Source organism: Pyrus communis, chromosome 8, assembly GCF_963583255.1.
Source record: "Pyrus communis chromosome 8, drPyrComm1.1, whole genome shotgun sequence".
In the NCBI taxonomy this organism is placed as follows: domain Eukaryota; kingdom Viridiplantae; phylum Streptophyta; class Magnoliopsida; order Rosales; family Rosaceae; genus Pyrus; species Pyrus communis.
Genome location: NC_084810.1, coordinates 17,741,869 through 17,769,798, shown reverse-complemented (window position 1 = coordinate 17,769,798; position 27,930 = coordinate 17,741,869). Strand labels below are relative to the sequence as shown.

Here is a 27,930-nt window from a genome sequence, read left to right as displayed (position 1 = left end):
ATTTTGGGCAATCAAATCTTCTTCTTTTTTTACCATTAGATTTGATCTCATTTGATCACAGTTGTTAGATTATAAGTGAAAAATAAAAAAATAATTGAAATATAACAGTTTGGTAACTCCAGAATAATTTTAGTCAGGCTTAAATTCTAAGGGTAATCTAGTCCAAAGTATATTTTATCCCAGAGATCATTTTAATCCATTGGTAAAAGATGGTTTGAAAGGATTTTAAAACATATATTTTAAGTTTTATCACAAAATGAAAATGATCTTAAGATAAATAATGCCGTTTGTTAAAAAATAAAAATAAAAATAAAAAGTCATCGTGCGGCTCAAGGCCCGTGCCTCTATTTACATTTAACTACGAAGGGGAGATTTGAAGACGGGCCCAAAACATAAGCCCAATTAAAAATATAGAAAAAACTAAAAAGCATAACTCATGGCGCACGGTAGCATCGGGCCTCAAATCAAAAGAGGCTTCAACAAGGGGTGGTGTTTCTGGAAGTAGGAGAGAGTTCTGGAACGTCGTCGGTTCTGTCGCCCAACAATAATAACACCCCAAACGGCAAAACCCTAGTAAAGTAAAAGCTGCGAGAGCCTCTTATCCACACTCACACTCTTCCTACTCCCTCACGAAAGCTGCGACCTTTGAAGCTCTGACAATGGCGTCGGCCAACGCTCTTACTTCTGCTTCCGTCCTCTGCTCTCCCAAACAGGTGCGCACTGGCTCCTTGGATTACTTGCTATTGCAGAAGTGTTTGAAATTTTGCGTTTTGTGTGCTTCATATTTTGGTTACTCATTTTCTGTCAGCCAAACGTGGTTTAAACTCTGTGGGTTGGTTTGACTGTGTTTTTGGGTTGCATTTTGGGATAATTTGAGGTTTATTTGCTTTGATTTGCCTGGGTTTTGTTTGGTTGGTTCAATTTTCACAATTTCGTTGATGGTGTGAATTACTGGTAGCTATAGGCTTGAATTAGTGGATAGTGTTGTGACTGGTAATTGGTTCTCGTTGGAAAGGATGGAAAATGCAGAGTGTAATAATCTGGGGTTTTTGATTTCTGTGTTTTTTGGTTGCTTGTTAATTGCATTTGAGAATTATTATGTTTAATCTGTTTCGGCTTTCTTCGCTTTGGTTAGTTTCGTAATTTCATTTCTATGGTGTGATTTGATGGTGTTAGCAGAGTTTGAGAAGGGGGGTGAATCAGCAGCAAAACAATAGGGTGAATTACAGGCAATCAAGGGGTCGCTTTGTTGTGAAGTCCTCTGCAAAGGAAATTGCTTTTGACCAGCATTCAAGGCGTGCGCTACAGGCCGGAATTGATAAGCTTGCGGACGCTGTTGGCCTTACTCTTGGTCCTAGGGGTATCTTCTTTCTTTATCTTGCATATTTCTTTGGTGTGCGTTGGTAACCAAATAAAAAAATAGAAAACACCCCGCTTTAATTTGTTTCAACGGTTTTTAGTATGGAGAGGTTTCTTTTCATGGTATGCTCTTTGAAAGGGAGCTGTTCTTGATATTGATTTGCGTTTTGTATTTTGAAGGGAGGAATGTTGTATTGGATGAGTATGGTAGTCCTAAAGTTGTCAATGATGGAGTCACTATTGCTAGAGCTATTGAGTTACCTGACGCAATGGAAAATGCTGGTGCAGCCCTAATTAGAGAGGTTTGACAGTTATGTTTATAGTAATTTCCTCGAAGTAGTACTGTACTATCGCAAATTTCCCAATTTACATTTTAATAATTGGTTTACCATGTTTCAACTGTGGGATTTAGGTTGCTAGCAAGACCAATGACTCTGCTGGTGATGGAACAACAACTGCATCAATTCTTGCACGGGAGATAATCAAGCTAGGGCTCTTGAGTGTGACCTCTGGTGCAAATCCTGTTTCGATAAAGAAGGGTATTGAGAAAACGGTACAAGGGCTGGTGGAGGAGCTAGAGAATAAGTCTAGGCCTGTTAAGGGTCGTGATGACGTTAAGGGTACTGTGGCTTGATGAGTGTAGGGTTATTTTGTTAAGTAATTTACTGAAAGCCCCACATTCTTATATTGATCATTGTGTTTCTTACAGCTGTCGCAACTATTTCTGCTGGAAATGATGAGCAAATTGGGACAATGATTGCTGATGCTATTGACAAGGTTGGACCTGATGGTGTCCTGTCGATTGAGTCATCCTCCTCATTTGAGACTACCGTTGAGGTAGAAGAAGGAATGGAGGTGTGTTTTCTTTCTCTGGTTTTAGTGGCAGTTCAACTTTTCCTTCCTGTCCTGTATTTTATGATTTTCATCTCTTGATGTTTGTTGTCTTCGGTTACAGATTGACAGAGGATATATCTCCCCTCAATTTGTTACAAACCCTGAGAAATTGGTTGTTGAATTTGAGAATGCAAGAGTTTTGGTTACTGACCAGAAGATTTCAGCTATCAAGGACATAATTCCATTGTTGGAGAAAACCACTCAGTTGAGAACCCCTCTGCTTATAATTGCTGAGGATGTCTCTGGGGAGGCTTTGGCGACTCTTGTTGTGAACAAGTTGAGGGGTATACTGAATGTTGCCGCTATCAAAGCTCCCGGTTTTGGTGAACGGAGAAAGGCTCTCCTCCAAGATATTGCGATTTTGACAGGTAAATATATGGCTTAGTTTATCAGATTATATTTCAAGAACACAAGTCAAGTTTGATATCTCATGTTCAATTAGTTATCTTGTATCTTCTTCTTTAACTTCATATTTAGTGGAGCATAATGCTTGGTTAGTTTGTTACATATGTTAGATATTATGATTATTATCTAGTGGTGCAATAAATAGTGATCAAACTTTACATGGATATGATACTCATTTGGCTTCTTCTTGATATATTCAGGAGCTGAGTTTCAAGCCAGTGATCTGAGTCTACTGGTTGAGAACACCTCAGTTGAGCAGCTTGGTTTGGCCCGAAAGGTGACAATCTCAAAGGACTCAACTACCATTATTGCTGATGCAGCATCAAAAGATGAGTTGCAGGCCAGAATTGCACAGCTGAAGAAAGAGTTGTCTGAGACAGATTCTGTTTATGATTCAGAAAAACTGGCTGAGAGGATTGCCAAATTATCAGGTGGGGTTGCTGTTATAAAGGTCGGTGCTGCAACAGAGACTGAACTTGAGGACCGTAAGCTCCGTATTGAGGATGCCAAGAATGCTACTTTTGCTGCCATAGAGGAAGGGATTGTCCCTGGTGGTGGTGCTGCTTTGGTGCATCTCTCAGTATATGTTCCTGCCATCAAGGAAAAACTTCTCGATGCAGATGAGCAGCTAGGTGCTGACATTGTCCAGAAGGTAACAATAATACCTCATTTCTATATTCCATGATAAATCTCTTTTTAAGACTACTGTGCACGTAATTTGGTACCCTCCGGCTAATTTGAATATTTTCTGAATGTTCCGAACAGTATTTTGCACAAATACGTATCTATCCATGTTATTTAAATCAGAAAATGGATCTTAGAGTGTCTAGGGCTGGGCCATGAGGGTCTCTTAATGCCTTTTTTCGTCTCACCTTAGTTATTTCAGAAAGACCTCAATCTATGTGCTGCTTGCAGGCACTTGTAGCACCAGCAGCATTGATAGCTCAAAACGCAGGAATTGAAGGCGAAGTGGTGGTGGAAAAAATAAGGGATAGTGAATGGGAGGTTGGTTACAATGCAATGACAGACAAGTACGAGAACTTGGTGGATGCCGGTGTTATCGATCCAGCAAAGGTAACAAGATGTGCTTTGCAGAACGCAGCCTCGGTTGCCGGAATGGTCTTGACCACTCAGGCCATTGTGGTGGAAAAGGCTAAGCCCAAGTCGGCTGCGGCCGCTGCCCCACAAGGCATGACTCTGTAATATGTAGTTTTTTTAGATTGTCAGAATTTTGGTAGAGTGGATTCTGCGGTGAATTCGGGCCAAAGACGGTTGTTAAAACTTTGTGTTATCACTAAGAATGTGCCCTTTTTGTACGGATTGACAACAATGATTGTTTCTACATAAAAGATGTGATAAAATTGAAAGCTCTCGCTTTGCTTTCACTAATTTTCTTTGATTACATATTTATGCAGCAGAAACAAGTTTGTTTTATTTTACCCGGGTTAATAAATATGCCTAGTTGCGCATTGGTGTTGGAGTCCTTTGTGTTTAAGGCATGGTTGAAGAGTGGAATAAAGAGATTAACACTTCTTAAACCAAAGATTGACGATTTCAGGGAAATGTTTTCCGCACTCAAGTTTGCTCCTTCTACGTTCCTCTTTGTGTGTTCTTAGGAAATGTTTTCCGCACTCACGTTTGCTCCATTGTATACTCCCGTGGGTCGGAAGGCGGCGGGGAAGGGGTTCCGAAAGAAACGAAGATCGGGCTCTCCTGGCAGTCATATTAGTGCTTACCTAAATCAGTCGAACAAGACTTCCGTGAAGAAGATTCACTATGTTGGAGCAATTCTCGTTAGCTTGGCACTCTCTGAGTGTCTCCGTGGGGTTTTAGTATTGTGCTCCTTCTGCGTTCCTCTTTGTTTGTTCCTGGATCTTCCTTTGTTCGAACAAAAGAGTAGCGTTTTGTTCCTGGATCCTCTGCTATTCGAACAAAAGAGGAGCATCAAGTGGAGGAAGGGAGTGCGGAAATTATTTTTCCTAGTTTTCGAGGCCAAGTGAACTGTTCAATGCTTTTAGAGGCATATAACACTTGCAAGTTGCAAATCCCTATTGTTTGTTAGTTTTCCACATTTGTTCTTTTGGTTCCAAAAGCGAGATGCTACCCCGTTGGGAGTTTTATGTCTACGTTTGGAGTGAGAGACTTTCTAAATTTCATGAGACTGAAACTGAATTAGTACAGAAAATGTTAAAGAGGATAAGAAATGACTTTCATTAGTATTACAAAGGCATGTGAGACAAATTTGTAAATGATTTCTTCTAAATAGAAATTTGTAAATTTCGCCCACATGCCCTTGCAATGCTCGTGCCGAGGGTTTCTAATACAATCTCTGCATTTTGTAATACATTTCTTCTTGACTTACCTAGAAATCTCTCACCCCAGTCACAACCTGTAGGACCAGGTAGGACATAGTCTCAGATCCTGTCATAATGTTGGGGCAGTGAACAAGCAATCGTACTTTAATGTTATGTTTGGTTGAAGGATTTTCAGTTATCAAGTAATTTCAATTAGGATAATGCTTGTGACCCGCTCATGAGCGACTTCCTTCCCTACTTGCAATTAACGACTTTATCATCTGAACATCGTAATCAGAATCGTTCATTCTCTTTGTCAACATCTGAGAGTTATATTTGTAAAAAATCATTCAACTTCGAAATCATGTAATCATCCATATGTGTTAAACTAGTCAACAGATTTAGTAACAAATAGCAATCCTTATGATGAGCTGTCCATTTGTTTTATGCATATGAATGGCTGAAAAATCTCCAAATTGAATAATTTTTTCCACATATGATCTTAAAGTAATGCTAGAGATAATGAACGGTTCTGGTTATAATGTTTAGACGGTAAAAATTCGTTAATCTTAATTCGTAAATGAGAAGACAAGTAAGCCTCCACAACAAAAAGACACAAACATTATCCTTTAAATTAAATTAGTTAGAAATACGCTACAAAATGTTAGATTTGCGATTGAAAATTCATTATCTGAACCACCACCAATCTTGGTTTGGATTATGAAAAGAGCAACATTAGGTCACTGAAATATTTACATCTTAAATTAAAATTAGAGAAAATTATAATTAGATTCCTCATTTTAGACTTTTGTAGACTAAACATTTATGCTTTTGGAGTTTTTTTATTAAGCTTATGAAACATTTGATTAAGATACTCAGACTTGAACTATTTCAGATTAATTGAAATTAATTTACATTTAAATATCTGTTATATATTTTAAATAATTTCAACTATATTTAAGTCTAAAAATTTAAACTTTTCAAATCTAAATGTACATCCACGCCAAATGGAAATGTACCAACATTAAATTAAAACGTATCAAAGTCAAACGAAAACGTACCAACTCCGAATTAAAACATACCCAATTATAAACTATATTAAAATGAATATTCATCTTTTTGGAATGTTTAAAAATATGTTTGATTCATACACAATGCTCCAGGTAGTCTTGTTTTTTAGTAGATAAGTCTCTAGAACCACTTTTGGTTGATTGGAGATAAATCCTTATTATTGTTGATAATGCTAAATAATAACAATAAATCATATAATTTTGAATTAACAAAAAGGCTATTGTCTGTTAATTAATGACTCTTTGTATAAAAAATAAAATAAAAATAATAATTAATTAAAGTAATTTAAACTTTTACATTTTTAATGACCCTTTCTATAAAAAAAAATTAATTAAAGTAATTCCTTGTTATTAGGACAAAGTAATAAAACTTATGTTTTGAAAACAAACGTACCAAAAATTCAAATGTATCAAGAAGCTAAATAGACCAAAAATTCAAACGTACTAAGTGTGACAACCCGTTCCAAATTTTACGTTTTTATTTTATTTAAAAAGCGTGAATTTACGAAATTGCCCTAGAGGCAAGGACTTTGACTTCTGTTAACCATCGTCTAGAGAGACGTATGACTTATTCTTTTAACATATTATCATAATACTCGTGGATTTGAACGCATAGGCAAAAGCCGTTTGCGAGTCCGGATTATAACGGTATAGTTACGGACGTTCGAAATTGGTTATTCAAGGTTTAGTGTTGATTAAATTAAATTCCCAATCAGAAATTGGTTATTTAAGGTGAAGCCCAATCAGAAAAAGGAAAGAAAAGAAAAGAAAAAAAAAAAAAAAATCCCAGCTTTCCCGTGGGTTTTTCCCACTCGCGACCACCCACTTTCCAAGGCCGATTCTGGCCAACTCCGGTGGATTTTTTCGATGCCACCACCACCATCTTGAAGCTCTCATTCCCCTCTACAAAACCCACCCAAGAACCACCTTGATGAACCATGGTATGAGGCGGTTTGAGGCCACGAAAGTTGACGAAAATCAATGGTGCTCCGGCCACCCTTCTCGATTTTCCGGCAAATCGGCAAAGCAATGGCCGATGCCACCACTTGGGCTTTGTAGCCCATCATCCCAGGAGCAAAACCCAACCAACCTTGACCCCGTTGGACCACCATAGACGACGAATCGATGTCGTGAAGTTTTAGGCACCCGCCGGCTTCGTGGGAAAAATTGACCATCTTCCGTCCACTTTTGGACTTCGTGGCAGGTATGAAAGTTGCTCCACTCACTGAGATATTCATTTCTGTGAAGTTTGAGAATTTTTTGAAATAGTTGAATTTTCCGGCGAGTTGGGGCGGCCGACCGCCACCCGCTGCGGCGCGTGGCCAGTGGGCCGCCAATGCTATTTTTAGGCTATGTCAAATGTCTTGAATTCAGTTTTGTCATTTGAATGACGTAGGTTGATAGTTGGAACCTAAATTCGTTACGATACGTTACTTGATAAAATGTGAATCGATGATCCGACCGTTGGATCGTCACCAAAATTGGATACATTATAATACGTAATATTTAAAGATTATAGGAATTTACGGATCGGGAATCCGACTTACGGATCTTCCTGAATTGGATTTGTAAGTTAGTAAAATAAATGTTCACGGCCACTTGTTTTAGGCAATTGGCGGAGATTTGACTGTTGGATCGTAATGAAATTTTAATATGTTATTCTAGAAACATATTTTGAATCGTTGGGAGTTGCGGATTGGAAATCTGATATGCGGATCTTCCGGGTCAAGTTATACAGGGTTGTAAACCCTACCGTCGATCTTTGATTGACAGTTGACTTGTGGTCAATGGGTATCAAACTATTTTAGAATGTCGTTGAGGTTGTGTTTTATGTGAATTACATATTCTATGGATAAGAGTTCTGAGATGTGATTTGATAATTGGTCACAGGGACCAATCATTCAGGACGCCTCGATGCGTGCGCTAGAAAATCATAGCGTGGACTCCAGGTGAGTGCATCTTTTCCTTTTTATCGTACATATTATTGAGAGTTCTATCGACACTTTTAAATTGATTAGGCATATTACTTTCATACATATTTATTGTGAATGCTTGAAGTACTATATGAACTACGAATGGCTTGATCCCTATCTAAGGTACGTAGGCAGTCTAACGAGACGTTAGATGCAGCCATAAAATATTTAAGACAAAAGCCTTGCTTGGGAAATTGAGTAATGCGAAGGAAATTTGTAAAGGCAAGTTTTAGTTTTGTGAATTAGTTAGTTAAATTAGAGTTAATTGGGTTGTCATGAATAATTATCCCTGAAAATAAGTAGTTTGGGAGTAGGGCGTTACTAATTGTACACTTCACACCATATTGTTTATAATTGAAAATGCTACGACATGGTTAAGTAGTAGATTGCATCATGATATATCCATATGTATATTACTTGCATATAATTATTGGGAATGCTTTCAAGTGCAAAGGTGAACTCAGGACACCCAGGTAAGTTCAGGTGAGTTTATGGTAATAGTTGAATCGATTGCGTTATAGCATGACTATAGTTATGAGTTAGGCAACTTCGATATTGTCGTACTGGTTGCCATGAGTTGCACATGTTATATTGAGATGCATTGAGAGCTCATAAACCTGCACTCCGGTGTTAGTGCTCCCGCCCGTGGTCAGGGCACAGTCCTTCACGTGATGTTCACCTCCCGCACCTTACGCTCACCTTGGATTCAAGGTAGGTGCACAGTCCTGTCGTATAGACCACTTTAGGTGGTTCCGACTCGTAGGTGACCCGCGATTATTCGCCCAGTCTTCACGTGATCGTAGCACTTGAGCGTATTTATTTACACCCAGTCCTGTCGTACAGACCACTTTAGGTGGTTCTGACTCGTGTGCAGGTATACTTATTGAGCTATTGGCTAGCCAGGATTAATGAGATATGGATAAGTCGTACAGGTCACTATAGGTGACTCCGACTTATATGCTAGCCATGATTGATGAGATATGGATAAGTCGTACAGGTCACTATAGGTGACTCCGACTTATATGTTAGCCATGATTGATGAGATATGGATAAGTCGTACAGGTCACTATAGGTGACTCCGACTTATATGCTAGCCATGATTGATGAGATATGGATAAGTCGTACAGGTCACTATAGGTGACTCCGACTTATATGCTAGCTAGGATTGATGAGATATGGATAAGTCGTACAGGTCACTATAGGTGACTCCGACATGGATAAGTCATACAGGTTACTATAGGTGACTCCGACTTATATGCTAGCCATGATTGATGAGATATGGATAAGTTGTACAGGTCACAATAGGTGACTCCGACTTATATGCTAGCCAGGATTGATGAGATATGGATAACTCGTACAGGTCACTATAGGTGACTCCGACTTATATGCTAGCCATGATTGATGAGATATGGATAAGATGTACAAGTCATTTTAGATGACTCTGACTGATATATCACTTTGTATTGATTTAGTTCATTTGGCCTACTTATTAATGTATGGTGGAGTTGATGGCAAACCGTGGTTTTGGTCATTTCTGAGTATGGTTTGGATATATGTATATATGTTGTACTGTCTTATGGAAAACGATACGGGTTTTACATTTAGGGGCATTACTTTTTGAGAGGTAGTAACTTTGGGAAGCTTGGTTTTATTGCTTACTCACATCTTCTGTTTGGTGCCCTCCAGGTTTTAACTGCTGAGTTTGTATCGACAAGAATCTGTGGCGAATCTTAGTATTGATGGATATTTTTGAGGGTATGATTCTTACCCACACTGCTGTACTTTACTTATGCTCTGACATCGCGTGTGAAATGGGTTCGCTCCCACTCGTAGCGCACTCTGGTATTTAGACACTTTTAGATTCAAATTCATTCACTTTTTATACACTATCACATTTTATGGCTTCGTCACCTTCCAGGTGTCGGCCAGCACAGCTCGATTCAGGGTCCAAGTGGACTTTCTGGGTCGGGATGTGTCACTAAGTAACTAAATGTATCATTATAATCAAACGTACCGATATAACCTAACGTACCTAAAAACAAATTTTGTTACATTCTATTTAATTTACTAAAATAAATATTTTAATAAAAAATAATAAAAAAATCTTAAATCGTCATAATAAGAGATGCATAAAAATAGGAGAAAAAAAGAGAATGCTAATGTGAATAGACTTCTAATAAAATAAAAGGAAATAAAATTAAAGTATCAAAATTGTAAGGAAAATGTTTAATCAAAATTTTAAAATGAATAGATATTTAGTTTATAACATTAAAAAACGAAGCATCTATATCAAAACGTTCCTTAAAATTATTTGAGATTTGCGGGCCAGATTACGAAGAATCGGCTCTACGAATCACCAACAGGCCAATGCAATAAAATAATTAAGTTGGGCTTCAGTGCTTGTGTGAGTGACGGTGCCACTTGGATTACAATACTTACTATTGACTGCCAACCACCTGGCCCATGACTCAGTGGATCGGTCCAAAAGAAAGTGCTTTGTTCTTTTTGTTTTCCAATTTTTAGGATTAATTATATTTTTTTGTCTTCCCATTGCAGCCTAAATTTTTTAAAATTGTATCAGTTTATATTTTTTTATTTGTTTAAGCATTTTAGCTATAATATGATCCAAATGTATCTTACATGTTAATCCGCATAAGATCTCATGCTTATCATGCCACTTATTTATTGAAGGACCAAACAATCAATACGATCAAAAATATAAACTGATACAATTTCAATACTTTATAGTTATGATGAAAAATTGAAACTTCATTACTCATTGTGAAAATTACGCAAATCTAAGGGGTGTGAAAACTAGTTAGCTTTTTTTTTTTTTTTTATATACAAAAACAGTTTGAGAATTTGATTTGCTGGGAAAATAAACAAAACAAAACTTCCCATTTTGATGCTCTTTTCCCATTATATTGTGAGTTGGATTATTTTTGGGTATTTTTATTGGCACTTTAATAAATTTATTATGCACTCATCATAAGTATATTTTTCTTTCTAAATATAAAATATTCAAAGTACACAATGAGTTTTTTAGAGTGCTAGTATTAATATATTTTTTTCTTCTAAAATTTAATTTAATTTGGAAAAGAAAAACGTGTAAACTGTGACGACCCATCCCGAATTATAATATATTTTATCTTCGAAAGCGTGGGAATGACGATTTTACCCTTGAAACGATGTGTGGTGGTTATATAAGCAGACTAAGAAAATAGAAAAAAGGCCAAGACAATGGACCAATTACCTTATTTTCCTATCTCTAGGGATCCAATTAAAATTGTAGGGTTGTTTAGGACCAAATTGGTGGCCCTAAGTTGTAGCCCAATAGAAATTATGGCAACTTAAAATTGCCCAATCCGAACAAGGTCACACACACATACACCGCACGTGCCCTTCTTCCTTCATACGCTCTCTTGTTCTCGAACTCTCTTTCCATACAACCTGAGCTCACAACTCCCAAAATCCTTTCTAAACTTCACAGATCGAGTGTAAGGTTAGCATCATCGTGCTTCTTTTGACCTCACGAGTCGAGCCATACCCTTGGTTTGAGGAAAGGATTGGTAGAACTTGAGATACCCGAGCTCCGGCAAGGGGTGCAATTTTCTCCGATGTGATCGTGAAGGTTTTAGTTAGTTTTGAGGTTTAGTAAGGTAATTACTCAACTTCCTTGGCACGTTAGACTAGTTTTGGTTAAGTTTGGATGTCAAAATAAGCTCAGTAGTGGGTATGCAAGAATAACCGATTTTTCAAGGATTTTTCTGGCCATTTTCCATTGGATTTTGGAGTTTTAACAGGTATGGATGTGTTCCCCTTGTTGAGAGTTTTAAATCCATATAAATTTCATGAAATTTGGTTGAGAAATGATGAAGATGTTAAGGTTTTAATCTTTTCCAGTTTCCGGTGACATAGTCAGCGGTCGGCGATGGAATCCGGCGAACCACCGGGGAAGAAGGCGAATATTCCGTCAAGTTTGACGGAATATAGCTAACGGGATCAGGTATATTTAGCGGTATATTCCATTATTTAACGGAATATTCTTTAACAGCGTTAAAGATTCCATCCAACGTGCCAGGCACGTGGCTGCTCATGTGGCCGTGCCTTGGCCGGCGCGTGGAACGTCGAAAAATTATTCTAAAAATATGGGGGTGCTCATGGTGTTGAGTATGCCACGATGGTATATTCAAACACCCCAATTGAGCAATGTATGAGAAGTTATTTCATAGTGATGGTTATGTGCTTTCAAATAACATTAAATTAGTTGTTTCACATATAGGTGAGACGTTTCCAGATGACGAGCGTAGTCAGGCGAGACTTGGGGGTTATGACCCGGCTACATATCAGTGAGTGGGCTTTTGGTTATATATACATATATATATATATGCCTTATGTTTCCCAGAAACTGTTTAAATGGTTTTTATGTTTTAAATACCATGTCGTATGCATTACATATTAGTATATGTTATAATATAGCTATGCATATTACTACTCGACGTCGTGGACGCTCATGTAAGCTTCAGGTGAGTATATAGTGATAGTTGTGATGGTAGTGTGTATGACTATGATGAATTTCTTTTAGTGAATTATATCCTACACCCTGGTGTTAGTGCTCCGCCCGAGGGTAGGGCTTAGCCTTCACGTGATCGTTCACCTCCCATATCACATGCTCACCTTGGATCCAAGGTAGGTGTCAGCCTGTCGTACAGACCACGTTAGGTGGTTCCAACTCGTAGGTAACTTGCAATACTTCGCACAAGTTTCACGTGATCGTAGCACTTGAGCGTACTTATTTACACCTAGCCTGTCATACAAACCACATAGGTGGTTCCGACTCATGTGCAGGATTTGATTTGATCGTTAAGTTATTAATTCAGCCGTACAAGTCACGTTAGGTGACTTCGGTTGATGTGTCACTTTATATTAGTGCAATTCACCTGGCTTACTTATTCATGGTTGCGATAGTTGTCATGGCATACACATGGTTCTGTTATTCTTGAGTATAGTTTTCATACATGTTTACAGTATTATTTCTGGGAAACTTATACGGGTTTCACAACAAAGGGTTATTACATTTGAAAATATAAATGGTTTTGAAAGTTTTGTTTTTGCCCACTCACACTTTCTGTTTTGCACCCCTCCAGGTTCTAGATAGAAGTTCGTGTCGGTAGCTCGCAAGGACTTCACAACGGTTCTGACAGACATCCACCAATGTAGAGTTTCTTTTATGATCTGTATAATTATTACTTAGTCTTCTGGACTGCACTTCGATACCTATGCTCTCGTTGTGTGTGTTTTTACTCTAATCACTTTTACTCATACTTATAGGCTAGTCCAAGGTAAGACAGTTAGTGGTTTTTGTTTATTCACATTTTCATATCATTACCGCTTCAGCACAGCTCACATGGTTACGTCATCCTCACGTGACGGCCAGCATGCCTCGATTGAGATTAAGGTGTGTCATAAACGACCATGAGGCAATTCACTAAGACTAGCACACTAGAAATAAAAATCCGGTTATGTAAAGGATATTGTACTTCTATATATCTTGGTGGGAAATCAAGGCAATCATTCAACAAATCTCCTTTTTAATGAATAGAAACTACATACGTATAGGTGCTAGAATGCAAGTGTTGACAACAATAATACTCTTAAGACATGTTGCGTAACTCAAATAAAACAAGTGGAAAACACATTTTTGAGCGATACCAAAGAAGCACTTGTGATCGTTGGAGAAAATTAATAATTAGTATGTTCGGAAACTATATTAGAATGTGAAAATGCAACATAAAATAAATGGACATTAGGTTGATAAATTTGATATTTTTTCAACTACTAATGCCTACTCTCAACAATAGGGAAATTCTATCATTCCCAAACTAGTGAGATCATACGACCATACTCACACAATAGAGAACCCTCCCAAGTTTTGGTCTCACACTCCTTAAAATTGTCACAAGAGAAATTCTTAGACCATCTCCAACTGAGGGCTGGCCAGAGGGCTCGTTTTAGCCCTCTGGCCTTCCAAGAAATTAATATTTTAATGAACAGTACATGGTCATATTTGCTTCCATCTCCAACCGAGGGCCAAAGGATCATAGGGCTCGTTTTAGCCTTGTCACAAAAAACTGTCTCCAACCAAGAGTCATAGGGCTAAACATAATTTATTATTTAAATTTAATGTTATTTAATGTTGTATAATGGCTTAGGAAGTTATAGGAAACAAATAGAATTAAAAAAAATAATAATAATTTTAAAAAATTTTGTAAAAAATAAAAAAATAAATAACGGTTAGTTGACGTCAACTAGCCATTATATTCAAAATTTTTCATATTTGTGTCAGTTATAACCAACACTACTTCTATTAGATAGCTGTTTATTTCAAAAAATTTCAGGCTATTTGTATCGGTTATAACCGACACCATTTCCCTTATTTCTGTCGGTTATAATCGACACTACTTCAAAAATTCCCAGGTTGGCTGGTTGGTTGCATATGGCTAGCCCTTTGGCCCTTTCAAATTCTATGGGGTCCACGAACCTTCTGGCCTAACCCTCGATGGAGATGATTTTCGGACTATTTTCGGCCATCTGACCCTCTAGACCCTTTGGTTGGAGATGACCTTAGGTCCTGACATCCAGACCACCTTATCCTTCTGGCCTAGACTCAAAAAATCCCCCATACCCCCACCACCCTCCGATTTGAGTCCCACCACTACCCCACATCTAGAATCCACCCCCTCTTACACCAATATTCCACTCTATACGCCGCACACAAGACCCTCTCCACCCAATCAAATGTATGCCGGTAGGCAACTACCTCTAACAATGGAGAGCCCCTAGGAACACCAAGGAGTCCTATCGTCACCACAATTGGAAAATAAATCCAAAGTTTTTATTTAGTTTTTATCAATGAGGACGGAGTGACTTGAACCTAGAGGAATTGTTGAATATTTTAATAATATATTAATATATTCGTATGGAAGAAGTTGGGTATTTGTCCAACAGTTGCTCTTCATCAGATTTAAGCAATGTGACTTTTCAAACTTTGCTAAAAGACATGATCCACGTCTGACTAGTGCATAGTTCAGACACAACCTTTGGTAATTGATGCTTTGCATCAGACATGCGAATTGGCATATTGCTGTAATATTAATTCAGTTGTATCCTATGGCGAGAAGGCATATCCAAAACCAAAGGATATGTCTAACAGGTGCAATTTCCTCTATATATTGGTAAATTGGTAGAAGAGAAATTCATTCAGAAATTTATTGTCTACACAATTTCTTTGATCTCTCTTCTCTCTTCATCACATTCATATAATTTCTTTCTAGTTATTTCTAAGGGAATACAATTCGGTTTTGCTAATTGAATATTACATACTTTGTTGTATCTTAGAAGTGATTTACCAAGAACCCTTTAGTAAACTCATTCGAGTGGGGGCAAATAACACTTCAAGAAAACGATTCAAGTCATACCATTATTCTCTATATTTCAACATTTACTCTAATAAGAGAATCACTAATAGACTAAAAACTAGTAAAACTAATTATTATGAGTTCAAGTTTAAAGGGTAAAAATAGAAAGAAATAAAATCAAACGATGAAACAAACCCATTAAAATTCTTGTTACATATCAGAATGATAATGTTATTTAACACATTTATACCACATTATGTGATCCATGAAATGGAAAACTTGTTTTTTGTTTTTTTGGATTGAAAGTTGACAACTTGATGTTGAATCCCTACCGTCGCAAATACTTAAAAAATATGCGACGATTCCACAGTTGAGAAAGAAAGCACGTATAAATTGAATGGTGGTATGCAAGCGACTTACGACCGTCATGCACATTGCAAATTTGCAATTGATAAGTGCTTCTTCTTTTTGTACCAAAAGCAGCAATATCTAGGTTCTGAATTTCTGAAATAGAATCTGCTTTTTTCTCAACATTATATGCACGTCACTCCCACAAATCGTTGTCTGCTTTTTTAAAATAATTTTTGGGGAATTTGGACTTTTGGATGTGATTTAAACATCATGGTCTTTGTATGATCCATGATGCTTATCCCAGACCACCACCATCTGGTAAATTGATATGATCACATTATTGCTTTTTAATCTTTTTTTTCTTTTTTTTTTTCTTTTTTTTTATTGAAAACAAATGATAGTATCTACATTAAAAAGATGGAGAAATGAGCTAAACTTTACAATGAATTTACTATAATAATGTGGTTCAACTTCACTGTCTAAATAAGATATTTTCTTTCAAACAAAACAAAGGAAAGAAATGGGACATTATAAGTAAATAATGTTTCTTGACGGAAAAAAGAAAACATATAAGTTGTCGGTTATTTTATGTATCTTCTAGGTTCATTAATTTGGTAGGCGGGTTCTGAGGAAATTGGTATGTGAAACTATTATCGTGTTTAGTAAAATTAGTAATGAGATTATGCAAGAAATTTATATTGGTAAATCACATTTGTACTATTTTTCTAGGGTAAATTATACAAAATTACCTTAACTATAGATCGAACAATATTATCATATCTTATCTTTTTAAAGTGACAATGTCATATCTCATCTTACTAATTGTGACAATGTCAGACCTATCCAGTTGGATTAGTGAGTGGGCCCCATCTCTAACCATGTCAGAAATTAATAGAAAAATTGACCGAGGTCTGACAATGTCATATCTCATCTTACTAATTGTGACAATGGCAGACCTCGGTCAATTTTTCTATTAATTTCTGACATGGTTAGAGATGGGGCCCACTCACTAATCCAACTGGATTAAAAAAATAATAAAAAATATTTTTAATAATTAAATATTAAAAAAATTAAAAAAAACTAAGAATAAAAAACAAAACAAAAATAAAAATGGTCTAGGGGTGCGGGTCTTCCCTTTCTTCCACTTGCACCAACCCTTTTTCTTCTTCTCTTCGACAGCCACCAAACCCTTCCCCATCCCCTTAACCTTCCTCTACCACCCTTTCTTTGGGATGCGGTCTCCCTCGTCCTTTTCTTCATCCTCTAACCACCCTCCTTACAACATTCGTGACGAGGCTCACCGCCACAACACCACCCACTCCCATCATTTTTCCGCCCGCTATGTTCTCTTCAACGCCGACCCTTCGTCCTCCTCTGCCGCCGCCGAGTCCTACTCCTTTGATGAGATCGTCTACCGATCCAACTCTGGCAGCATGCGGTCTCCCTCGTCCTTTTCTTCATTCTCCGACCACCCTCCCCACAACATTCGAGACGAGGCTCGCTGCCACAACACCACCCACTCCCACCACTTTTCCGCCCGCTACGTCCTCTTCAACGTCTACCGTTCGTCCTCCTCCGCCGCCATCGCTGAGTCCTACTCCCTCAATGACATCGTCTACCGATCCAACTCCGGCGACATGCGGTCACCCTTGTCCTCTTCTTCATCCTCCGACTACCCTCCCCACAACATTCGCGACGAGGCTCGCTGCCACAACACCACCCATTCCCACCACTTTTTCGCCAGCTACGACCTCTTCAACGCCGACCCCTCATCCCCTTTCACCGCGGATGAGTCTTACTCCCTCAATGAGATCGTCTACAGATCCAACTCCGGCGACATGCAGTCTTCCTCATCTTCTTCTTCATCCTCCGACCACTTTCCCCACAACATTCGCAACAAGGCTTGCCGCCACAACACCCCCGACTTCCACCACTTTTCCACCCGCTACATCCCCTTCAACGCCGACCCCTCGTCCTTCTCCGCCGCTGCCAAGTCCCACTCCCTCGATGAGATCGTCTACCTATCCAACTTTGGCAGCATGCGGTCTCCCTCGTCCTCTTCTTCATCCTTCGACCACCCTTCCCACAACATTAGCGATGAAGTTCGCCGCCACAACCCCACCCATTCCCACCACTTTTCCGCTCGCTACGTCCCCTTCAACGCCGACCCCTCATTCTCTTCCATTGTTGCCGTCGAGTCCTACTCCCTCGACGAGATCGTCTACCGATCTAACTCCAACAGCCTCCTCGACGTCTAGCACGACATAGCCGCCCTAAAAAACTACGATGGCAAGTACTGGCGCGACCTCTTCGACTCCCAGACAGAGAGGAGAGAGAGAGAGAGAGAGAGTGGTGGAGGAAGGTTGGGGGGACAAGGAAGAGTTTGGTGGTTATCGAAGAGAAGAAGAAAAAAGGTTGGTGCAAGTGGAGGAAAGGAAAGGCCTGCACCCCTAGGCCATTATTATTATTATTATTTTATTCTTTTTTTTTTTAATTTTTTAATATTTAATTATTAAAAATATATTTAATTATTTTTTAATCCAGTTGGATTAGTGAGTGGGCCCCGTCTCTAGCTACGTCAGCATTTAACGGAGAAATTAACAGAAAAACTGACAGAGGTTTGACACTGTCACAAATTCATAAGATGAGGTATGACATTGTCATTTTAAAAAATGAGGTATGATAGTGTCGTTTGACCTATAATTGAGGTAGTTTTGTGTAATTTACCCATTTTTCTAATAGTAATAGTAGCATCAATACAATTAAGTTTCATCTCTATTAAAAATACAATACAAATGTGATTTATGGAAAGGGATCTTCTCCGGATCTATTTTGTGGGGATCCTAGGGATCCCCACATCCTAACTGTTCATCGTATATCATGCAGTTAGTTTTCGTCAGATACTATTTGTGTTTAATTTTAAATAAAAAAATCAAATGATTTCTAACCATTTGATACACGATGAATAACTAAGATGTGGGGATCCTTATGATACCCACAAAGTGAATCCTTATGGGATCCAATTCCACACGATTTCCCTGAGATTTTCCATTTTATTGTCCACTATTTCCTTTCTTTTGTCACATTTTCCCTTAAATGCACTATGTTTGAATTTTCTATATAGTTTCTATGTTGGTGTACTTGACCACTTTCACACGTTAATATTGTTCGATTATTTTACACGTTGAAATTTTAAACTACTCTAATTTAGATAAAAAGGGATCAAAATTTTAGTGTAAAAAGATGATCACATTGCTTTAACCAATTGGCGTAACCCACATTGCATTGCTTTTTTTTTTTTTGGTTGGATGTGTTCATTTCGTTATGAATGAGAGGGGCATTGATGTCTTGAAAGGGATTTAACAAAAAAATTGAAGAGTCGTTTTTATTTGACTTGATTTCTTTTAGCAATTTCTACCGGCTACCAACTTCATCAGTCCTCGCCTAATTGGAGCTTTCTTTTTTTAACCACGATGTGACATCATTTTATCATGTGAACGTTTTAGTTTGAACTATTATTTTTTTATCATGTAAGATTATCTTTAGAAGATTCATTCGATTTTGAGATTATTTTTTTCTTCCATGTGAATCAAACAATTGACGGTACACAATTACGGAGCCAGATATTTTTCAATGGGAAGTCAATTTTACATGTATAAGATCTTTTTTTTTATACAACAATATTTTATTTTACACAACGAGGTGAGGGATTTAACTAAGTTACACAATGAGAGTCTCACTTTCAACTAAAAATGATCAATGCTAAAAAAATTGAACTCATTTGTGTTAAAAAAAAAGTACACATCCACAAACACTATATATCTTTAATACTAATATATAATCTCGGAATCATTCTAATTGTAAAATATCTCAATTTTTTTAGTGTTGCACTATTTCTCCAAACTGTTTATAATAAATTCAATATATGTGTAGTAGGATAATTATCATTCCAAAAGTTATTATTATATATATAGACTTTTCTTGACCGACTTTAACTAAAAGCCAAAACAGTCTTAGTAAGGAATTCAATAATTATCAGCACGAGAAGGGTCAAAGCTGAACAAACTTAGCAAAATGTTAGAAGAATAACTACATTACTACAGTGATGCAAAATTTCAGAAGGGTCAGCTACACTTAATTGGTTCTGCCTCTGATGGTACATCATGGGAATGTTACTTGTTATCATAACAATCAATTTATATGACATATATTGATGACTAAAATGTCTCAAAATTAAATAATTTTTTGTACAGATGATTAAATAATGATACAAAGAATGAATGATTTCAATTATAACATTTATACGAAGAAATTATGTGAAGAAAGAATAACTCTTTACATATAAACATCAAATAATTGTCATATTTTTCATAAGCAAAGAAGTAGGCTACATATCCAAGTAACTCTCACCTTTCTTGAAAATATAGTACAAATGTGATCTACCAAACATGATTTTCCTTAGATTTTCCATTTTATACTCTTGGCCACTTATGTTGTATCTTTAAAATTGGACTTTTAAATAGGGTAATGTTATGGAGACTAAAATTCTAAACTAAATGATATGTCATTAATAAGAAACAAGCATGTTAATTAACACTGAAGTAATAATTCAATCATCAACAACAACATCATTTAATTTGCAAAATTTAGTTAAAAATTTAATCACATTACCCTTTTAAGGGTAAAAATATTCAATGCAAGATTATCATAATGGACACCCATGTTTGATTTCTATTACTGCAAAAACCAAATGTAGGATGTATATCCTTGTTTACATGTCCCATCATTGTTAAATACTACATTGAATGTTTTCCATTCACATGCCATATCCATGTGTATGAGAATGAACGTTCTAAAGAGCTTATTCCACGAACCAAAATGGACCGTTGTTGGCCACTATTTCCTTTCCTTTGTCCCATTTTCCTTTTAATGTACTATGCTTTCAATTTATATAGTTTCTCTTTTGGTGTAGTTGACCATTGTCTCATTTAATATTGTTCGGTTATTTTACATTTCGAATGTGAGCAATAATGTTGTTCAAATTCGTCTTTGATGAGAATAGAACCCAGTAGCGGAGCACAAGAATTTAAAATTATGGGGTCAAAAAATAGCTTTAAAAAATCGATCATACTTTCAATTATAATTGTCCATGAATTGTTATTATATTTTGGAAATGTTGTATCACAACATCATTATCAATAGAATCAAATACATATTTCTCAATGTCCACAACCAAACTATCATTGAGATATTGGTCACCATCTTATTACGATGTGGATTCTTCACAATTTTCATTACTGGAAAATTAAGCTCTTTCAAGTGAATTTCATAAGAGGTAAAATCGATGTTAATATCACTAGCAAGTACACCAATGAATATTTTCTTGTCTCCACCTATTTTTATGCAAGGCTACTAATTCCTTTAAACCTAGAAAATTCATTATGCAAACGCACGTCAAAAATATAATTCTTAAGTGCATCCTCAAGAAGTATGAGCTCCATATTAGAAAAATCTGTTGGATAAAATTGAGCAAGATGAACTATCTTTTGGATATAGCGCCTGTGTTGTGGTGGAGGAGTCATGCGTAGATGAAACCCAAAAGACGTGCATGTGTTGTGGTAGAGAAGCAGCGTGTAAGTTCATGTTTCCTTTTTAAAGTGAAAAGGAAAAACGACGTAGCTTGGTTAAATGAAAAAAATATTACTTACAAATCATTTTATTTCTTAAGGATAAGTTTATAAAGGTATAAGTTTACTAGGTTATTGGGGATAAAGCTTACATAACCAGTGTGCGTGCTGCTGCTGCAGTGTTGCGGTGCTGTTATTGGGGACATGTTTACAAGTTGATGCAGTGCTGCAGTGCTGCTGTGCTGCTACAGGGGTCAAATTTTTTGAAGTAAGGATAAGTTTACAAGGTCATTGGGGTCAAGGGATGCCAATGTCCCCGCATTGGCTCCGCCACTGATCGAACCTACGACCTCTCATTTACAAGTGAAAAATAATATTACTAGACCGTAATACTAAATAACCACATTTCGAAATTTTAAACTACTCTAATTTAAACAAAAAGAAATCAAAACTTAACTGTAAAAGGGTGGGCACAGTGCTCTTAGTAATTGGGTAAGGCACGGCATTGCTTTTTGTAGTTGGATGCTTGATGTGTTCATTTCGTTATCAAAGGGGTATTGATGTCCTGAAAGGGATTTAACAAACAAATTTAAAATTTTAAAATGACTTTATTGCTTTTAGCAATTTCTATAAACTATTAGGCATGCTTCGTGGGTCGTTGCCTAATTGGAGCTTTCCTCTTTTAATAACGATGTAACATACAAACATCCTAATCGATTATTTATTATTTTTATTATTTGAAGATCATTTTTAAAAAATTCACAAAATATGGTGATTATTTATTCATTTATATAAATCAAATAAATTAACAGTACGTTATGTTATTTGTTATCATGATCATTGATTTGTTGGACAAATATGAATGACTAAAACGTATCATAATTAAATGAGTTTTTTAAAATAATTAGATAATGATAAAGAATAAATGATTTTGATTATAACATTTTGTTTGAACCCAATTTTACACTATCGGCCTGAGCAATCGAGACCGTAGAATGAGTAAAATTCTGAGTCATTGGATTGGAAGAAGGTTGAGATAATTGATTAATAATTTGTCTAGATAATATTATGATTTTAATAATCACAATGTTATCTGGCGAATTATTAAGAAAATTATTTCTAAAAGTAAGGAGATAATGATGACATCTAAAAAATAGGTTGTTGCTTATCTTGAGAAGTCTTTGACCTAGACTCTAGCTGGTGAGTTTGAATTAAAATCAAATTCTACACAAGTGAACCCGCACCACACATCTGCTTCTATAAATACAAGGTTGCGAACACCATTCAGAAGATCTCCAATTCAACACACAACTGCCTGCGCAAAACCTCTCAAACATCTTGAGAGTTTTTTTTTATTTTATTTTTTCCGCCGACACATCTTCAGTTTGGATAAACAGCACTGTGAAGGCAACCGGCGAACATCTTCAGTTTGGATAAACAGCACTGTTGCCGTAGAATCAACCGTTCCCGAAGCACCTTCAGTTTGGATAAACAGTACTGCGTCGAGGCCGACTGGTTATCTATCCAAGTCTCGGTCGAGAAGGATTTTCAAATCCTTATTGGCAGAGGTCATCTCATTAGCCTTCTCGGCGAAGTTAGGTGTTACCAGGTTACTACATTCGGCACCTTGAGAGCCGAATTTGATATTGAACTTCGTAGAACTAGCAGCCTTGTCTTCAGGCTCGAGAATCCAAAGGCCGAGATTTGTTCCTTCCTCGGCCGCAGTCGCAAGATAGAGAAGTCACCGACGCGCTTAACGCAACATTAACAAATTTTACTCCTCGGCCGAGCTCGGCCGACGAGTTGGCACGCCCCGCATTCAACCGAAGGACGTAGTTAGCTTATTAGTTACTCGGCCTGCGCGCTACGTAGGCTTTGTAATTTTTAGGGTCAACATTTTGGCACGCCCGGTGGGACCCAGTGCTAAAACTACGAAGTTCATATGATATATCAAGATTCCAATCTGGCTCAACGTAGCCGATTGTACGAGCGCCTAGAGGAATTGAAAAAACACAATGAAGAACGAAAAAGATCTTTGGAAGTGGAAAAAGTTTTTCGTGGCCATAAAGAGTTGCAAAAATCATTCGCTTACATGTTGAGAATAAAAGCTCATGTTGCCCTGCAAGAGCAATGGGTAAATGAAGACAAGGCTCGATTTAATGCCTGGCTAGATGGAAAATTTTTTCCTTACGTTTTCGACTACAAATCAATTCCATTTGAGGAATGGTTGGTTGAAAAGACTGGGGGGCAATTTTCCGCTTCGGCCGTAATCAGACATCGGCCTAAGAAAATTGTTAATTTGGTCGAGGAACAAAGGCCACCTATTTTTTCGGTCGAGACTGAAAGTGTGGTAGGCCTAGAAGAAAATGTTCAAGTTTCTGAGCCAAAAATTGACTCAGAAAATGATTCTTTAGAGGAGTGTTCCAATGACGAACAATACCGATACACGACTTCGGACCATAAAACCACATCAATTGATATGGTAATTAGAGACATGGTTTTAGATGCCGAAACTACGCCAATCAATATGATTATTGGTGATAACACCGATATAGAGAAATCTCATTCGGCTAAGTTGTTTGAATTAAAAGCCGAAATTATGCTTGTGGGGCATAATAATTGTTCAACACATTCGGCGGCCGAAAATGAAAAAATTTTCACCAAGTTACAAATATTGGAGAAAATTCTTTATTCGGCCTAGAGAGAAATCAATTTGAAAATTTTGATATTAAACGATCTCGGCTTGGAATAAAACATCGTTGGCCTCCTCCTATTTATGGTTCGACCACTTTTATTGCCGTATGCTAAAAATATATATATAATAAATAAATTATTTTCTTAAACATACGGCTATGCAAGCCGATGTAAAGAAAATGGGGGGCAGACATTATGGGCTTGCTCTCAATAAGCTTCTCCTCAGTGAAATTTAAGCGGTGATGGCCTGATGCTTAGTGCAGTGTGCAATTTGTTTGAAATTTCAAGCCTAACCTTGGTTTTAAAGTTAGCTTACATCAGGATGCCGTGTGTGTGTATATATATATATATATATATATATTTATATATGCCACTTTTATATATAAATATGTATATATAGGCAGGCCGAGCTCCAGGAATGGTTTTCATCGTCTTCGACCCTAGTTCTACTTGGTCTCGGCCCCACTTTATCCTCGACCCCAGTTCTTCTCGGTCTCGTACCAATATACTTTCCAAGTGATGTAACCAAGTCTATGGAACTTTTGAAGGCGAAGAAACTGGAAAAAGGAATGGAATTTTAAACATTAGTTTGCCGAATACATTTTGTTCGGCGGTGGTTTCTCAACAAGTTCTCAGCTATATGTTTTTCGTGGTCATTTGGCGGAATTACAAGTTTCAAAACTATATGGCCGAAGCTGGGGAAATTTTTGATACCTGTTGACAAATAAATTCCTGGACCATTCGGCTCCTCGGCCGATGCGAAGAAAATAAAGGGGGCAACTACAGTACGGCAATCCAAATATATATATATGGCCGGATTGGCTGAATATATATATATATATATAGGTTCTACACCCAATTCTTCTTGGCCTCGGCCTCGGCCTACTTTACAAAACTATATGGCCGAATACAATTCTTTGGCCGAATAAAAGAAAGTTTGGCCGAATACAATGGGATATATATATATATATATATATATATATATATATATATATATATAGGTTCTACACCCAATTCTTCTTGGCCTCGGCCTCGGCCCACTTTACAAAACTATATGGCCGAATACAAAAAAAAAAAAAAAAATAAAATTTGGCCGAATGGTTTGTGTTCGCAGTTCCAAGACACGAATAGTGAGATGCTCATTCGGTTAATAAGAGGAGGCCCCTGAGACTGGCGTGGAGCCCATTGGTGGAAAACAGATGAATTTCCTCAAAGCCGAGTGATGGTGGTTTTGATGATGTGACTTTAACCCAATGCTTCTTGAACTCGGCTAATTTCTCTCGGCCCCATATGGTTTAGCCACTTTTATAAGTCACTAACATATATATACACGAACACACATGCCGAGCTTGGCGAGATGATGCTCGGCACAGGTTTGTTTTATGTGTATGTGTGTTTGTGTGTATGTGTGTCTATATATATATATATATGCTAAAGGCATGGCAGACAAATCATATCAGGCAATCAACTACCTCTCTATATATATATATATATTCCGAGTACCATGAGAAGCAGTGGGCGAGAGCCTTCAGGACTTCGACCCTATTTGGTTTTTTCTCGGCCAGCTCGTCGAGGTTTATTTCGAGACTTGTCAGGCTATGGAATGGATTTCTCGACCATATATTTCTTCGACTGCGCTAATTTCCTTAACCATTCGGCTTATGAGCCGAAGCTCAAGGAAATTGGGGGGCAATGTTTGAACCCGATTTTACACTATCGGCCTAAGCAATCGAGACCGTAGAATGAGTAAAATTCTGAGCCATTGGATTGGAAGAAGGTTGAGATAATTGATTAATAATTTGTCTAGATAATATTTTGATTTTAATAATCACAATGTTATCTGGCGAATTATTAAGAAAATTATTTCTAAAAGTAAGGAGATAATGATGACATCTAAAAAATAGGTTGTTGCTTATCTTGAGAAGTCTTTGACCTAGACTCTAGCTGGTGAGTTTGAATTAAAATCAAATTCTACACAAGTGAACCCGCACCACACATCTGCTTCTATAAATGCAAGGCTGCGAACACCATTCAGAAGATCTCCAATTCAACACACAACTGCCCTGCGCAAAACCTCTCAAACATCTTGAGAGTTTTTTTTTATTTTATTTTTTCCGCCGACACATCTTCAGTTTGGATAAACAGCACTGTGAAGGCAACCGGCGAACATCTTCAGTTTGGATAAACAGCACTGTTGCCGTAGAATCAGCCGTTCCCGAAGCACCTTAAGTTTGGATAAACAGCACTGCGTCGAGGCCGACGGTTATCTATCCAAGTCTCGGTCGAGAAGGATTTTCAAATCCTTATTGGCAGAGGTCATCTCATTAGCCTTCTCGGCGAAGTTAGGTGTTACCAGGTTACTACATTCGGCACCTTGAGAGCCGAATTTGATATTGAACTTCGTAGAACTAGCAGCCTTGTCTTCAGGCTCGAGAATCCAAAGGCCGAGATTTGTTCCTTCCTCGGCCGCAGTCGCAAGATAGAGAAGTCACCGACGCGCTTAACGCAACATCAACAAATTTTACTCCTCGGCCGAGCTCGGCCGACGAGTTGGCACGCCCCGCATTCAACCAAAGGACGTAGTTAGCTTATTAGTTACTCGGCCTGCGCGCCACGTAGGCTTTGTAATTTTTAGGATCAACACATTTGTACGAAGAAATGATGTGAAAAAAGAACAACTCTTTACTTGTAAACAACAAAGTATAGTCATATTTTTCATTAGCAGAGTAGGCTACCATACATTTGCAGTGTACGTGACAACCATGCAGTTCGGCAGAGTAGGCCACATCCCTATAGGGTTCGGCAGCATAAAAATTCCATGTCAACGTCGTGCTAAGAAACCAGAGCTCTGCAGATCTTAGTGAAAGAAAGCTCTGCCATGGTCCCAATTCCAATTATCCTCCCTTTTTCTTTTCTTTTTTCTTCGTTTTTTAACACCAGCACTTTGTAGTTTCTACTACGACAAGCAACTTCTTTGTGTCTATGACCGGTTCATCTATTTGGCCTTTTCACCCTCTATGTCGACATTGGTCAATGGGCACGTTACATCCTTCTCTTGTTTGGTCTTTCGATTCGAGAACCTTCTTAGACTCATTGAGTCGCCTACGTTCTTAGACGACGGTTTACACATATTATTTTACGAATAATATGTTTAAAAGGGTATCAAATACTATATCATTCATGTTAAATGAACGCATACTTAATGTCATCATGTCTACACCAAAAAATTGTGTGTTTAAATCTTAGGATTGTGATTCATATTACATAGAAGTTCAGTGGAAAGATATATTCAAAGTAAAAGTGTATAGTGTTGAACGATGTATATATTCCTCAGAACCTAGTACCTATTGGAAATTTTGAGTAGAATTTCATTGTCCCACATTACTCACCACCAAAACGTCCCATCACTTTATAAGGCTTTATCCCTCATAGAAAGTGATTAGAGTGATGGGCCATGGAGAATAAATTTGGGCTCACCCTTGGGGTTGAGCTTTGGGATGTACTAATTAATTATCAAAAGATGGGCCTTCGGTGTAACGACCCGTTCCCAATTTTACAGTTTATATAATTTTAATAAGTGAATTTACGAAAATGCCCTTTGAGGCAAAGTGCTAACTTTTGTTGACTGCCGTGTCGTGTCACGTAAGACACATTTTCTTGGCATATCCTTGTAGTACTCGTTGCTACGAAAGCATGGGCACAAACGGAACGTGATTTGGAATTATAACGAAGGAGATATTAACGTTTAAAGTCGGGGGCATTTTAGTAAATTGGTTATTTTCTAGAAAGCTCCAGATTTTTGGAGCTTAATATGAAAAGCCATGTGTGTGGCCTAGATTTAAAGA

The 27,930-nt window shown here is 37.5% G+C and overlaps 1 protein-coding gene across 2 annotated transcripts; it reads left to right on the top strand.

Annotated features, from left to right (window-relative positions):
* Window positions 1–480: 480 nt before the first annotated feature.
* LOC137742027 (ruBisCO large subunit-binding protein subunit alpha-like) lies at window positions 481–4,047 on the top strand. 2 transcript variants are annotated; one of them, XM_068481759.1, is made up of 8 exons: window positions 481–713; window positions 1,177–1,360; window positions 1,540–1,661; window positions 1,772–1,979; window positions 2,069–2,214; window positions 2,315–2,621; window positions 2,859–3,310; window positions 3,574–4,047. In XM_068481759.1, the coding sequence occupies exons 1-8, from the start codon at window positions 660–662 to the stop codon at window positions 3,859–3,861; spliced, it is 1,761 nt and encodes a 586-aa protein (XP_068337860.1). In that variant the 5' UTR covers window positions 481–659; the 3' UTR covers window positions 3,862–4,047. The 2 variants fall into 2 exon arrangements, with proteins under 2 accessions (XP_068337860.1, XP_068337861.1); XM_068481760.1 differs by having other exon boundaries at window positions 482–713; window positions 1,180–1,360.
* The last annotated feature ends 23,883 nt before the right edge of the window (window positions 4,048–27,930 follow it).